We start from the raw sequence: 14,527 nt of genomic DNA, 5'->3' as shown, positions 1-14,527 counted from the left end.
CTTCTTTCGGCCAAGGAGAAAAACTTGTAATAAACCTTCCAAAAATTCAGGTTGTAACAGTTTCACAAAATACTAAACGGTGAGTGTTTAGATCCATCCCGCAGGGCTAGTTCAGGCTTCAAACACTTTTCTTTTCTTTTCTGGCTAGTTGCTACTCAGCTCTTCAACTATTCTGAGATTCTTACACCCACTACACTCGAGCTTAGCCAAAAGGCCGAGAATTGATCAGCAAACGGCCGCGAGTTCCCGCCCCGTTTGCCATTCCGTAAGAAAGTGAAGAAACCGCCACTTTTTCCTCCGCTTTTATAACCCCTCCCCATCTCCACAGAGTAAAGTCCCCGTGGCTCGGGACACCTCCGAGCACGCGCACCTGGCTTCCGGTTTCTGGGTCACGCGACCCCGCAGCTTCACCAATCAGAAACTCCGGAACGCGTTTCAAACTTCTAGGCAGCGGTTGCTCGTGTGGACGTTTTCACAGCTACCGTTGTCCGTTGTGTCCGTTGGCTGCGCTATGTTGTAGCCGCGATGGAGAATCGGGTGGTCTCTCCCGGACCTTATCGCGCCACCAAGCTGGTAAAAAAAAAACAAAAAACGGGGAGGGGGCTTTCTGGAGGGCCAGTTCTTATGGGAGCTCATTGACTTCCCTTCCTTAGTTATTTCTCCCCAAGAAATGTCTATGTTGTATTGGGTGCATCTACGCCTGTCTTTACGTGCGAGCCCAACATTAAGGTGTTTTCTTGTAGTAGAGCGCAGTCCGCGAAAGTTTACAAACTTAATCCTAATCCTAATCTACGGGCCAATCGGGAGAGGTGCTCCGAATATGTGGTTGGTTTGTTCACGTTTTAATTCCCGTTGGCATCAGTGACAGGAGCGTCACTGGATGATGATCAGGCAAATCTCCATTTAAAAAAACCAGGATTCAGCCGAGTTTCTTTTGCTCTCCTTGAGAATCCACGTTTCAGAGCATCTCTAAGTGGTCTTGTGGATGAACCTTCAGGTGTCTTTTCATGCTCTGTAGTTTGGTCTGATGTAGTAACAAGATGTCACCAGGTTTGACAGCTGAAATGAAGATGTTACTCTGTATTAGTAAAGTCTTGGTTGCAGCAGAAGAGTGTCAAATATATTAAACTGTTTTGTAAAAAAAATTTAACAAAATAAAGACCACTGTGTGTACTTTTTGGACTGTATAACTTGAAAACATAAAGGGGCTTAGCATAAATTTGATAAATAAATAAATAAATACCCGTATATACTTTATTTCTCTGTGTCTTCTCCATTTGCAATTTCATTTCTCTTGATTTACAGTGGAATGAAGTTACTAAATACTTTCGGGCACAAATGCCACAAAAGAAACACAGACAACACTTTAGAAAATATGGAAATTGTTTTACTGCAGCTGAAGCAGTCGACTGGCTTCATGAATTACTCAGGAATAATATTAATTTTGGTCCAGAAGTTACTAGGCAGCAAACTATTCAACTGTTAAGGAAATTTCTTAAAAATCATGTGATAGAGGACATAAAAGGAAGATGGGGTTCAGAAAATCTGGATGACAATCATAACTTGTACAGGTAATTTATAGAATTATTGACAGAATCCGTAAAAAATTATCATATATTGAAAGTAAATGTTTGACTGGAAATGTTTTGAAGGAAAAAATGTTCCTTATTTTGTGGCTTACTGGAACAGAGATACTTGGACATTTTACCCACACATAGAATATGGAATTTTAAAAAATCTGTTTCAAAAGATCAAATTTAGTAACCCAATATAATAAATGCTTTGATGGTACCAAGAGTGCTGTATCTTATAAAATGCCACAATCTATATTGTAGTACCAAAAAGTGACAGATATACCTATTTTTCTAATGAAAATTATTTATTTGGTGTATTGAAAATGTTTGTTCTTTTCCAAATATTTTTTTATCTTCAAATAGGGATATTAAATCTAGCTTGCAAAAGGACAAATTCTCTGTGAGTTTTGTTACAACTCAATTAAATTGCTACATTGATATTTTCTGTGTCAAATTATAGATTTCCTTCAGCTTCCCCTGTTAAAATTTTGCCACGCCGATATCCATTGAAAGAAACCCTGCATAATGTACCCAAAAAACCAGAAAGCATATTTAAATTACCTCAGTACTCCAAGAGAACTCCTAAAAAACATGACCTTCAGGAATGTCAGGTAATCTATTATTGATTAATTGTGTTTACAGTTTAATGCCGAAACAGCTGGAACTGAACCTTATCAAGGTGAAGTCTTTATATGGAGTATCATTCCTCTAAGGTTTTGATGGTCCTGAAGACAGAGGTTCTTCTGGGTAGACCTTGTAATCTTTTAAAAAATGATTATTCTTAAACTTAAAAGTATGGATCATTTTTAAAAGGTCTAATAATAATTGATCTTGATTAGGCTCTTGTTTCTGTTTTGGCCCACCAAAAGTGAGCTTGATTTGCTAATTTTATTTGCAGTTATGTCCAACTGTTGTGCACAAAGAATGAGTCATTTAGGGTCATATAAAGTTTCTATTTGTTTTGCATAAATTACACATTACAGATAATCCTCGACTAACAACAGTTCATTTAGTAATCATTTGAAGTTACAATGGCACTGAAAAAAGTGACTTGCAACCATTTTTCACACAACTTAGCATGCTTTTATGATAACTGCAGAGCCCCAAGAATCATGTGATCACTTTTTGCAACCTTCTGACAAGCAGTCAATGGGGAAGCCAGATTCACTTAACAACTATACTACTAACTTAACAACTACAATGATTCACTTAAGAATTGTGGCAAGATAGGTCGTAGAAAGGCAAAACTCATTTAATTGTCTTAGCAATGGAAATTTTGGGCTCAATTGTGGTCGTTAATCAAGGACTATCTGTACCTTTCTGCTAAAAACGATGGCAACTAATGGTTTCCACTTTCCAAAGTTTACGGCTGTGTTTTGAAATAAATATTGTAAAGGTCATCTGGTCAATAAGCAAGTGTCAGTGTGACTGCTGGCAATTTCCTGCTAGTTTCCAGATTAATTGAGATTAGAAAAAAATGGGTTATAACTAGGTAGCTAAAATTATTCTCTGCTGAATTTTGAATAAAAGTCTCATGCTTTTACAACATGTTTGTAATTCTGTATTTGCAGAACAACAAAGAAAATGTGAAATATGAAGATGATAAAAAATGGGGAGCAAGTGGCAGACAAATAACTCAAGAAGATATAGAAGAAGTTTGGCGAAACATTGTTATGATACAGTAAGTAACAGATGTATTTCTTTTCTCCCAGAGATTTTAGAAATAAGATTAACAATTTCTGGAAAAACGATTATTCTGGTGTCCCAGTGACCTTTTTAAAAAAGTACTCTTCAAGTCAATTTTTTGATATATAAACTTATGTTATATGCACTTGCTCTTCCACAATATTTTGAAAATCAAAATTATGAAAACTAACATATCAAACTGATGAAAAAGAGTTGTGTTTCTCCACTTCTAATGTATCATAAAAATTCTTTATTTAAATTACTTAACTAAGGAGTTTACCTTAGGAAATTACCTTAGGAAATCATTTTATCTATAGAGGAAATTGTAGTGTTGCTATAGAACTTCATCAAATTGCTATTGGACTTAAAACGGCAGTTTGTTAGCTTTCAGTCTTTTCCTTATGTGATCTTACTAATCCTCTTATTCATTATCTATAGAATGCTTTAAGTAATACAGGGAATTTTATAATCGTGTGCAAAACCTTTCAAAAATGTGACATTCTATAGAACACAGGAGTATCATTTTTTCCCAGACCACATCAATCCAGCCTTTCTACATTATCAGTTTTATATCTTCCAGAATAGAAAGTAGTTTGTAGTATTTCAGATTTACAAACAACTTCCTCTCCAAAAACATTTACTTGGAGAAAACTATTCACTTATGTCCAAAACCAGATGAATCAGCATTATTTGTTATTCCCCAGAATATTCCATATTTAGAATAATAAATTTTGCACATTTCTAGAATTTAGACTAGTTCTTTTAATGAAAGCTAAGGAGGAACCACAAGATAATAATTCTTCTGATGTATTAAATGTTTCTCTCTTTTGATCACCCCATGATTAAGTCAACATCTTATATATGGTGTATAATTTGGCTTGTTGACAATACTATGTAAAATGTAATTCTTAACCATTTTTGAGTTGCCTAAAGCAAGATATATTGAATTTTTAAAAGCCTGTTTCCTTGAGAATTGCTGAAAAGGTTTCATTAGGTTTCTGAATTGATTGCATTTTTCCTCTTCATAGTTTGCAAACTATTTTAGGTATACCATCTTTAGAACACATCTTGAATCCAGCACAAATAATTCCTCGCTACATAATATATAACATGACTAATACAACTAAACATGGAGTTGTTCTTCCACAAGATAAATCAGGCAAGTACTATAATGTAATTTTTAAAGTTCTTTCCAACTTAACTATGAGGAAAAGTGTGATATAATATCTTTTGTATTAGGGGATGTAGGCACCTGTATTAAACGTAAAAGCTTGATCTGCATTCATTTACAGCAAAACTATGTCATAAATCGTTCTAGGTAAATAGATTATAGCATTTTGGTTTGATAGATATTTTAATTTTAAATGCAGTTTCAAATTATGAGTAAAATTTTAAAAAGTTGACCTATTAAGTGTGTTCCACTTCTCAATTTTCTATTTGAAGTATCTTTATCATTAAAAATCAGTGTTGGGACCGGGTAAGCTAAATTCAGATTTCCATTCAATCAAAAGATGGAATGAGTGAATTGTAGTATAGTAAATATGAAGTTTAAAGTGATATGTTTTTAAGTGTTTTTCTATATGTGCTGTTGTAGTCCTTGGAAGAGTGATGAAATACAAATATAACAAATATGTTTCAGTAGTTTGGGTATATAAGTAATAGCTGGTAAATCTTTTTTCTCCCCCTTTTCTTGCAGAAGACTTCCCTCACTGGGTATTGTCAGCTATGAAGTGTTTGGCCAACTGTAAGTTAAAAGTATATAAGGAAAATACAATGCAAAAAGAAGAAAAGTAAACAGAATGTGAACACTATGTTTGTAGCGTGATCCAATCTGGATCAGTCACTGGGACTGGAGCTTTAGTCTTCTGAGCTTTTGGGCTATTATATGTGTAGTACTTATGTGGTGCCTAGTCGTGTGTGGCTTTTTAGTTGTTGATTGGGATGTTAAGGGCCAGTTATTAAGTCATTGGCTGTTGTTTCCTTGTGCTGCCAAGTCCTTTACTCCTAAGTCCCTTATAAGCTAGTGGTAAATCAGGGCCCATTTCCCAGGCTTCAATCATTTCCCTAGGTATCTTTGTACCTGCTCGGCCAGCAATCTTAGTAGCTGCGAAATTGAATGCATGTCCTTGTTCGTTGCAATGTGAGGCTACCAATGAGTTGAGGTCTCCTCGTCTGACCTGACTATATTTGTAGACTCTATTAATTTATTTTGCTCTAAATGTTACATTATCTGAATTTAGAAGATGAATGTGAGATAAAGTGCCAATAAAAAAGAATACAATGTATAGAATAATGAAAAACATGCATCAGAAATGAAGCATTTTTCAGTGAACCTGTTCTTTATAACAGGTTCATTATAAGGAACAGGTTTCAGTGATTTTGCTATATCATGTATACATAGATAAGATCTTGTATCCAGTAGTATCCTATTTGGTTTCATAAATTTAATCTGATGAATTGTTAATGTAGGATGTTAGAAAAGTAGTGCTGTGCTATTCCTAGGACTTGATATATCATGGAGATCAGTGTTGTTGAGATTTCTTTCCTCTTACATTTCAGGGCCTAGATGTAATGACCCGAGTCAGCCAACATACACGGGTTTTGAGCGAGATGTATTCAAAACAGTTGCTGATTATTTTCTTAGTCTCTCTGAACCTTTGCTTACTTTTCAATATTATGAATTATTTGTGAAGATCTTAGGTATGTACCCATTCATATCAGGGTGGTATAGAATTCTGGTATATAGTTGAGAAGATCTAAGATGCCACAACCGTATACTAGTTTTGGAAAGAAGTATGTCTAGTTTCACAGAATAAGTCATCAAGTATAAAGTGTAATTACTATTTATAATATAACCTTAGCTTTTGTGCAGACTGCTAATCATAATATGATTTGTTATGTACACTTGCATATGTGAGCTATCCTTTGCATGTGTGTTTCTGAATACCTTCTGACTGAACGTACAGTCTTTCAGCACCACTAACTTTTAAATATTAATCTCTATTTTAATTTTTCTGATTATGTTGCTTGTGCTTCTAAATTGCCTGCATTTGAATTTGTATTTCATTTTCTGATAGTTTTGTGTGGCTACATCACAATCCCAAACAGATCCAGTGGAAATGTTGGTATCCAGAACGATTTGGTATGTTCAAAACCTTGTCATTTAAACTCGTTCAAGTCAACCGAATGTCTTCTGCTAAGTTTGCTTCAGCGTGACACTGACAAAGAAGATGAATCTGACACTTCTGATAAAGGTTCTAAAAGGCATACAAATGAAATAGGATGCAGCATGAATTTTCAGCACCGTAACATGACTTGTAAAGGTGGTACTGTTCATGTACAAAAAAGTGGCAGTTGTCAGAATCTTTCACAACTGAAAAATGAACAAGCTCTGCCTCTGAGGCTTAAGGCAAGATGTCACTCTTTGGAGGGAATTGCAGAGACAACCTCAAGCAATTGTAGTAAGGATGAATTTAAACAATTTTCTCGATCTGGAATTCATATTGTGCCATTAACAAATAATGAGAACAAACTCTTGCACTCTGAGAGTAAACCAATCTCTTCATTGGATCTATGTTTGGATAACATTAGTGAAAAACAGACTCATGGTTTCAAGGAAGTTCCTGCATCAAGTATTCCTGACCAAGAGAAATCTAGTGGCAACCCGGAATCAAAACAACTTTGCCGGTGTCAGAGTCTATGTGGAATTAAAAACTCCAGTTTGTGTGGCATACACACTCCAGTTGCAGAGATCACAGTAAAACCACGTCCAATAAGCCTTGGTTCCAAAACTCAAAGCACTAGCCGACTGGCTCTTAAAACAGGAAGTAAATATGTGGGTTCTGATATGGCCATCAATAAAAGATTCCACAAAAGTGCAACACAGCTTTCAGAATACATGTTTTCTCCCAGCTTCTTTATGCTGACTGGCAGATCACGTAAGATTGCTTTGTGGAGCATGTTTGTATGCATTTGTACTAACTTGCTTGTGTGCTTGCTTTTTTTTTTAAGGGGGGTGATTTTGCCAATCCTAGTATTTTAACTGACTGTTTCAACAAAATTTGCTAAAAAAACTCATTAGCTTGTGAAGTTAAATAATTTTTAAAGCTAATGCTATCTATTCTGCAAGCATCAATATTTTCTAGAACGCATGTTAATGCAAAATGTATGTTCCCTTGCCCATGCTGGTATTTCTATGACTCAAATTATATTAAGTAACTTGGATCTTTTGCATTGTGATTTTAAATGACTAATCATTTAGTACCTAAACAGATAGAAAACAATAGGAGAGGCTGTGTGCAGTAGTGGTTAAAGTGTTGGACCTATGAAGACCTAACTTCAATTCTTGCCAAAGCCATGGAAGATAATTTTGGGCTAGTAGTTTTCTCGACCCAATTTACCTCACAGAATTAATGTGGGGATAAAATTCCCCATGTGAGGAAGATTCCTCATGTGAGTTACCTTATGTTTCTAGAGAAAAGTTTAGATTACCAACAAATAAATAATAACATGCACATTAATCAGACTTAACTTGCATTAATGATATAAAAGTGAATCTTAATTTCTAGGAAAGTTGCAAAAATAATGCCTCATTTAATAATTTTCTAGATTTGTTGCAACCTCATTCAGAAAGAGTTGCAATTGAAGCTTTGCAAATTTGCTGCCTATTGCTTCCACCACCAAATCGCAGAAAACTTCAACTTTTAATGCGCATGATCTCTCGGCTGAGTGAAAATGTTGATATGCCACGACTTCATGATTCAGTAGGCACCAGATCTTTGGTATGATTATTTCCTCTTATGGTTTTTAAGCACGTATTCTAGTTGCCTCATTGACAAATGTATTCAAACCTCCCTGCCTTGTCTTGCGTGCCTGATCAACTGCCAACATTTTAATGGCCTTCTATAGACTGGCAAGGAAGGGCCTAAGCATTTAATTGTTAAATTTAAGTCAACAAAAATATGTTCTGCTGTCCTACCTTGCTTGGCTTTCTCATTTCAAAAGTGGCTTTAGGAGGCCTGAAAGATGCAGCATCAGAAGGCTTCTCTTACTATTCTCCTCCAGCAGCTGGCTCTGATTCTGAAAACTGAAGATAGCTGTCTTGATTAGTTGTCATGATACAATCTTCCATGATCAGAATCTGTTTTGAACCAATCTAAGTTGATGCCTTTATAGCTTGTGATAAAAAGTTTCATAGGTAAACAATTTCTATGTTGAGGACAGAACGCTTTGGAGAGTGCAGAGTTAAGCGACAGAATGATTTGCAGAGTGAGATGGGCAGCGTATAAATTTAATAAATAAATATCTATAATAGGTAAGGATCCAGAGAAGGAAGATCTCCTTTAGCCACAGTTCACTTTCAGAAGAGAGAGGAAACATTTCACCTGTCCTCCCCCAGTCTGTTTATTATCTGCATGCAACTCTTATGTTTTCACTGCATGCAGATCCTTGTTGCTTGTAACATCCAAATAAGCACTGAAAATGCAAAGTTGGATGTGATGCAGCCCCCCCATCCCAAATACATGAGTTAAATTTTAGAGACACTTCAAAGTTTGCCATCTAATGTATATGCATAATAGAAAGAGATATTAAACATGGGGATTGATTATGTAAACAATATTGAACATAATGTAATTTTTTATTTAATGCACATTTAACTCATGTTCCCCTATGCTGTCCTGCTATTTGCTTTTTTTTTCCCCCATACTAAAAATCAGATGTGGTCTTCAGCCTCCAAACTGTTGGAAAAGTTCTCTACTGTAGAAGAAAGTTATTTCAATACTTGGTGTTTTATAACTGCAATTTTAAATGCTTCCAGATGATACAGACGTTTTCTCGTTGTATACTATGCTGTGAGGAAGAAGTGGATCTAGATGAGTGGCTTGCCATAAGATTAGTTTCCTTTCTAATGGATCACCAACAGGAAATTTTAGAAGTCCCTATATATTTACAAGTTGCAGTTCAAGATCACATTGAAACATTAAAAACTACTGAGGTGAGGAAAACAGTTAAATTATTTCTGTTAACGTCTTTTGAGTCAGATAAATACTTTGCTTTAACAGCCATGGTCTTGGAATTATTTCTTCAAACTTATCTGACCATTACTGTTACTTTTCAGATTTAAATAAAATGCTTTGCATTAATAACACATTTTATAGTCCATGTTACCGGTATATATTTCCCCATATTGAGACTTTGTTCTGAATAGATTATTGTATGCCCACCAGATATGATTTATCTGGTTTGGCATTTCTATTATTTTCCATAGCCAGTTTGCAGTGTAATACATGAAGAGTGAACTTCTGTTCATTGCTGTCTTGAACTTTTGAACAAGTTTAAGAAAATAATAATAATTGCAGTAATTTGCATCCTGATCACCAAGATTCAAATAAGCCATAAGACACTATTCACGCTTAACAGGCATTGAAAAAATATTTTATGTGAGTACAAACCATTGTTAAATGTATAGTAATACTATAGATTGCTAGAGTTCAGTTATAAATTAGTTCCTAGTGAAGATTTTGTGGAAATAACATATTCATCATTCAATTTGGTTTTCAATCAATTTTGAGTTTAACTGGTTATGAGCAGGAATCGGTACCAAAGTTTTTAATTTTCTGTAATTTTAACCAAAGTACACTCAGATGCACACAGCAGCTCAGTAACTCATAATTGGGGCCATTAAATTGTTCAGAGGCTATCTCAAAAGCAGAGTTTTTGAAAATTTACTTAGCTTCTTCTTTGAACCTACAGTGACATCTGTATATAACCGTGATGGTGAACCTATGGCACGTGTGCCAGAGGTGGCATGCAGAGCCCTCTGTGGGCATGTGTGTTATCGCCAGCTGGTCTTTTGGTTTCCGGCATGCACATGCGCGCTGGCCAACTGGTCTTCATGCACACCAGAGCGCCGGAAACCTGAAGACCAGCGCTGGCCACCTGGGCTTCGGGTTTCCAATGTGCACATACATGCTGGCCAGCTGGTCTTCACACACTAGAGCGTGCGAAGACCAGCTGGCTGGTGATCATACACACGCACACTCATTCCGGTTTGCCAAAAAAGTTCACCATCACTGGTATATAAGAATATCTCAAGTTTTAGATATTTTTCCCTTTAAAAATATGCAGCAATCAAGATTCAAAGAATATGTTACCCTTACTTGTGAAGTGTGATCGAGTGTGCATAATACATCATTAAATGTAAGCCTTAGAACCTATTTAGGTATTGAAATGAAGTCATCTTTTCTGAAGTGCTTTTTGACAGTCCAGTTGATATTGACTTTCCTCTTTTTTTCTTTTTAATGTCATCAGGGGAATTTAATGAAGTTGCATTTGTACATACTAGTGAATTGAAGGCTAAGCATTGCAACTACAGGCTCCTATATCAAAATAAAGTAGTTCTAGTTGTGGGATTCATTTCATATTATTTTCTTAGTTATCGTATTCTCCTGAGGTGTTTCAGTTGCTATAAGCATGTTCATCTTATTCTTATATTAAATTGTGTGAGAGAATTCTGGCTTATCAGAGATCTTCTCACTGGCCACTGTTTTAGATCTCAGATTGGTGCTTCAGAATTGAAACTCTTGCTCTTAGCCAGAATTGGTGGTGTCATCAACTTGTTAAAATGTCTATCCTGTTCTCTTTGTTTGTTTTTGCTTGCTTGCAGATGGAATGTCTTGAAGAAGAACTGAGCACCATATTTCCAAGTTATTCCTATTGCATGAGGATTACATCTCAGGAATTTGACGAACAGAAGATTTCTGTTTCTCAGGCAGCAGTAGCTGAACTTTTGGAAAATATTATTAAGAATAGAAATTTATCTCTGAAAGAGAAGAGGAAAAAACTTAAACAGGTAATGAGATTGGTGAACTGTTTAGACATCATTACTTGCCAAGAAAGCCTCAAGTAATTTTGGGGAGATTGATTTATTTTTGATAGATCTGGATAACAAAACTATTTTTTCTGGAAATAAATGTGTTCTGTGGAAAACATAGGACTGCATCCCTTTAGCTAGATTATTTTTGAAAGCTTTTTACAGTCCCACTTTATATCACCACTCTTACCTATTGTGGTGCAATGAGGACTTAGACTGCAATAGCAAAAGTGGTGTTTTAAGAATCTTTACCTTTTGTCAAGAATATCAACTTTGACCTAAACCGTTGCCTTAGATTTGTGAAGGATTTCCACTATCTACTCCCCTGCTAGAACCTTTAACTAACTATTATACTGGATCAGGCTTGTATCTCTGTTAAAGATATGAGGTGATATCAGCACATTTAAGAGTGGTGAAATAATTATTAGTCCTCTCTTTTTATATCCTTCTTGGATGAGTACAACATGGAAGGATTTTCTAGAATGGCAGGATGACAGTTCCTATCCCAGCCCAAACAGTTGTGTTAAAACCCATAATGGGTAAACACAACATCCTCTTTTCCAGAGCTGCAGTCTAGAAAATAACACATAGAGTCAGACTAAATGGCAGGGCATTTTGAAAACTAGATTTGCTGCCGCATTGTGTGTTACACTAGGAACAGACAATCCATGGCATTCCAGAGATATCACCGCAGGCAATGCTTCCTCAAGGATGATTTATAGTTGAGCAGTTACTTGAAGTGCCACAGGTTGCGTGTTATTACTATTAAGAGCAAATTAGAGATTAGGAAAATTAGAGATTACCACTAGAGATTGGGGAAATGTTCTTTACTCTTGGGATTACACATTCCCTTAATCCAGAGTGTGTGTTGGATTGTTACATTGTGTTTTGCAGTTAGCATCATCTCTGACATTAATACTTTTAAGATGAATATATTATGAAAACTTGCATATGATACTAGACAATTGTTTTCTAAATATTTACTTGCTTTATTCAAGTTCACCTGACACAGTTTATTGTAATCTGCTTTGTGGCAAAGTAGAACATCTATGGCAGAGCTTAATACAGAGGGATTTTTTTCTGAACAAATTGCTTCATAGAATTATACTTGTCCTAGAATGTATTAAACAAGTCTCATGACTGAAGACTGGCTTTAAATTACCAGAGTTTAAGCCACAGCATTGAAGTTACTGTTCTTTATTTTTCCCTGTTACGTTCTTTGTGAAGATTGAAAAAAGTTGAGAAAAAAAGTTGAAAAAACTTGAAACTATTTCATTTAAAAGTCCATGACTGTGTTTTATAACATAGCTAGACTTTAAAGTTTGACATCTGTTATACAGCAGCATGTCTTCTAAATGTGGTGGATTACAACTCACAAGATTCCAAATTAGTATGACTGTTGGACAAATGTGCTAGGAATTTCACTCCAATATATCTAAAGGGCAGCTTTAGATATGTACACATTCCATTTAAGAGGAACAGCAACGAGTCCTGATTCTCATATGAATATGTTAGTACTCACAATCATGAAATGCATCTGCTGTTATGTAATTTTAAGTGTAAAGGTACATAAGTGAAAGAACTATATCCCTTATTAGGCATGATAGAGAGATCACAACCAACCATTGTTTCTGTTCCAAATTCTGGCAGAACACACAACATTTACACATACGCACACACATACATCATCTCTTTCTGGTCTTTGACTACTTTTAAATTTAGAGTTGCTTGAATAAGAATTTATTGGTTGCTGAGAAAAGACCCAACAATTTTCTGATTCCAGATTTCTAGCTGTGTTTAGTTTCTCAGCTAGAAAACCATTGCAAATCACTGCCCATAACTTTTATAAATCCTATCTTTGTTTTGACACAAAATGGTTAGTAAAATTAGGGATTAGAAGTTATATATATATATATATATAAACAATGAACTTTTAAATAAGTTATTCTTTAACCTTTGAAACAGGTAAAGATGTAGGCCCATAGAATATCACACACTTCCTGCAATGTGATTTTTTATGGAAGTGCAAGACCAGAAATAGGAATTTACATTTACATGTACAAGTTTCCATTGTACATTTAAGGGTACTTGTGATTTAGGAATAAATATTTGCAAGAATTGTTAGTTGATTTGGCTAAAAACCTTGTAATATGCATGTGATAACATATATGATTTATATTGATGATTTACTGTTTTGATTTACAGTTCCAGAAGGAATATCCAGAGATTTATCGGAGCAGATTTCCAACTTCAGAAAGTGAAGCCATCTTGTTTGATCACAAGCCTACAATTAAACAGCCAATGCTTAGCTTGCGAAAGTCCAAACATGTTACCTTGAAAAGTTAATCTATACCTCATTTATATATTTATAAAGAAACTTTTTGAAAGTGAACATTAGAAATCTTTCAATAAGCATATTCATGCAAGTATGCATTTTATGAAAATTTCTTCATGAATCCTGAAGTGTATTTTATAAATGCCATTGTTTACAAAATAATTCCAAAATTATAAATAGTTCCATTTTTTTCATGCTTAATGAGATATAAAGAGCATATTAAATATACCAATAGCAAACAAATATAGTAGTAACAATTATAAATACAAACAACATGTGTTGTAACTCTTTGCACTGTTTTTAAAAGAAACATACTGTGTTCTGAATACCACAATACTGTGTTAATGTTGATCTTCAGTATATAATCTATTTATATATTGTATGTGTTAATGCTGAGTTAAATAACACAGCTGAGAATAGTGAGCATGGAGCATGGCCATAAAGGTAATGATTGCCAGCCTCACTTTTATTGTAGAAATTGAACTCTTGGTTAGAAAAAGTGAACAATATTGGTTATGCAGCCATAAAGCAACCATTCATTCATTCATTCTAATCGTTTGGAATGGTAATTAATGGTCCTCTTGTTTATATGTGCTCACATCTTTGTTATGCTTAACAAAGTTAGCATAACTTTGCTAGTTGTGGTTCATTTTTTTATGTTGCTTTAGTAGAATTAGATTCCTGAGACTATCTTCCCCATCTTACTCCTGTTTGTGTTTTCCTTCTAGGTATTTTCTATTTATGATATATATTTGCAAATATCAGATTGTTAAGAATCGCTGAAGAGATTGTTTAATGAAACCTATCTAAATGCTAATAACTCAGTTATATTGTGTATAAAAAAAATGTTTCAGAAAATATATTACTATACATATGCAGACCTGAATTTTAAATGGAACAATTTAAAAGACATTGTTTCATTCCCTTTCTATGCTCCACTATGTGAACCATTTATAATGTACCATAAACAAGCTTTTGCAGTGAGCCTTGAGTCTTCTGAAAGGAGCAGAAATATTATATTCTGTTATCTAACTATAAGAATAAAAAAAGGAGCTTGTA

The 14,527-nt window shown here is 34.8% G+C and overlaps 1 protein-coding gene across 1 annotated transcript; it reads left to right on the top strand.

Annotated features, from left to right (window-relative positions):
* Positions 1–409: 409 nt before the first annotated feature.
* DEPDC1 (DEP domain containing 1) lies at positions 410–14,527 on the top strand. The gene is made up of 12 exons (XM_034433224.3): positions 410–573; positions 1,306–1,571; positions 2,035–2,185; positions 3,146–3,255; positions 4,289–4,419; positions 4,957–5,004; positions 5,820–5,960; positions 6,338–7,198; positions 7,869–8,041; positions 9,079–9,255; positions 10,927–11,112; positions 13,339–14,527. The coding sequence occupies exons 1-12, from the start codon at positions 526–528 to the stop codon at positions 13,477–13,479; spliced, it is 2,433 nt and encodes an 810-aa protein (XP_034289115.2). The 5' UTR covers positions 410–525; the 3' UTR covers positions 13,480–14,527.

This window comes from Pantherophis guttatus, chromosome 3, assembly GCF_059756535.1.
Source record: "Pantherophis guttatus breed Tessera chromosome 3, ASM5975653v1, whole genome shotgun sequence".
Lineage (NCBI taxonomy): Eukaryota > Metazoa > Chordata > Lepidosauria > Squamata > Colubridae > Pantherophis > Pantherophis guttatus.
Note: the sequence above shows the minus strand (reverse complement) of the source record. Positions and strands in the feature narration are given on the sequence as shown.

What these genes read in the sequence shown, in the direction of transcription:
- DEPDC1 (XM_034433224.3), top strand. Translation starts at nt 526, where the DNA reads ATGGAGAATCGGGTGGTCTCTCCCGGACCTTATCGCGCCACCAAGCTG. An exon ending in CTTATCGCGCCACCAAGCTG is followed by an intron (nt 574 to 1,305) that starts GTAAAAAAAAAA and finishes CTTGATTTACAG; the next exon opens with TGGAATGAAGTTACTAAATA. An exon ending in CAGTAGGCACCAGATCTTTG is followed by an intron (nt 8,042 to 9,078) that starts GTATGATTATTT and finishes AAATGCTTCCAG; the next exon opens with ATGATACAGACGTTTTCTCG.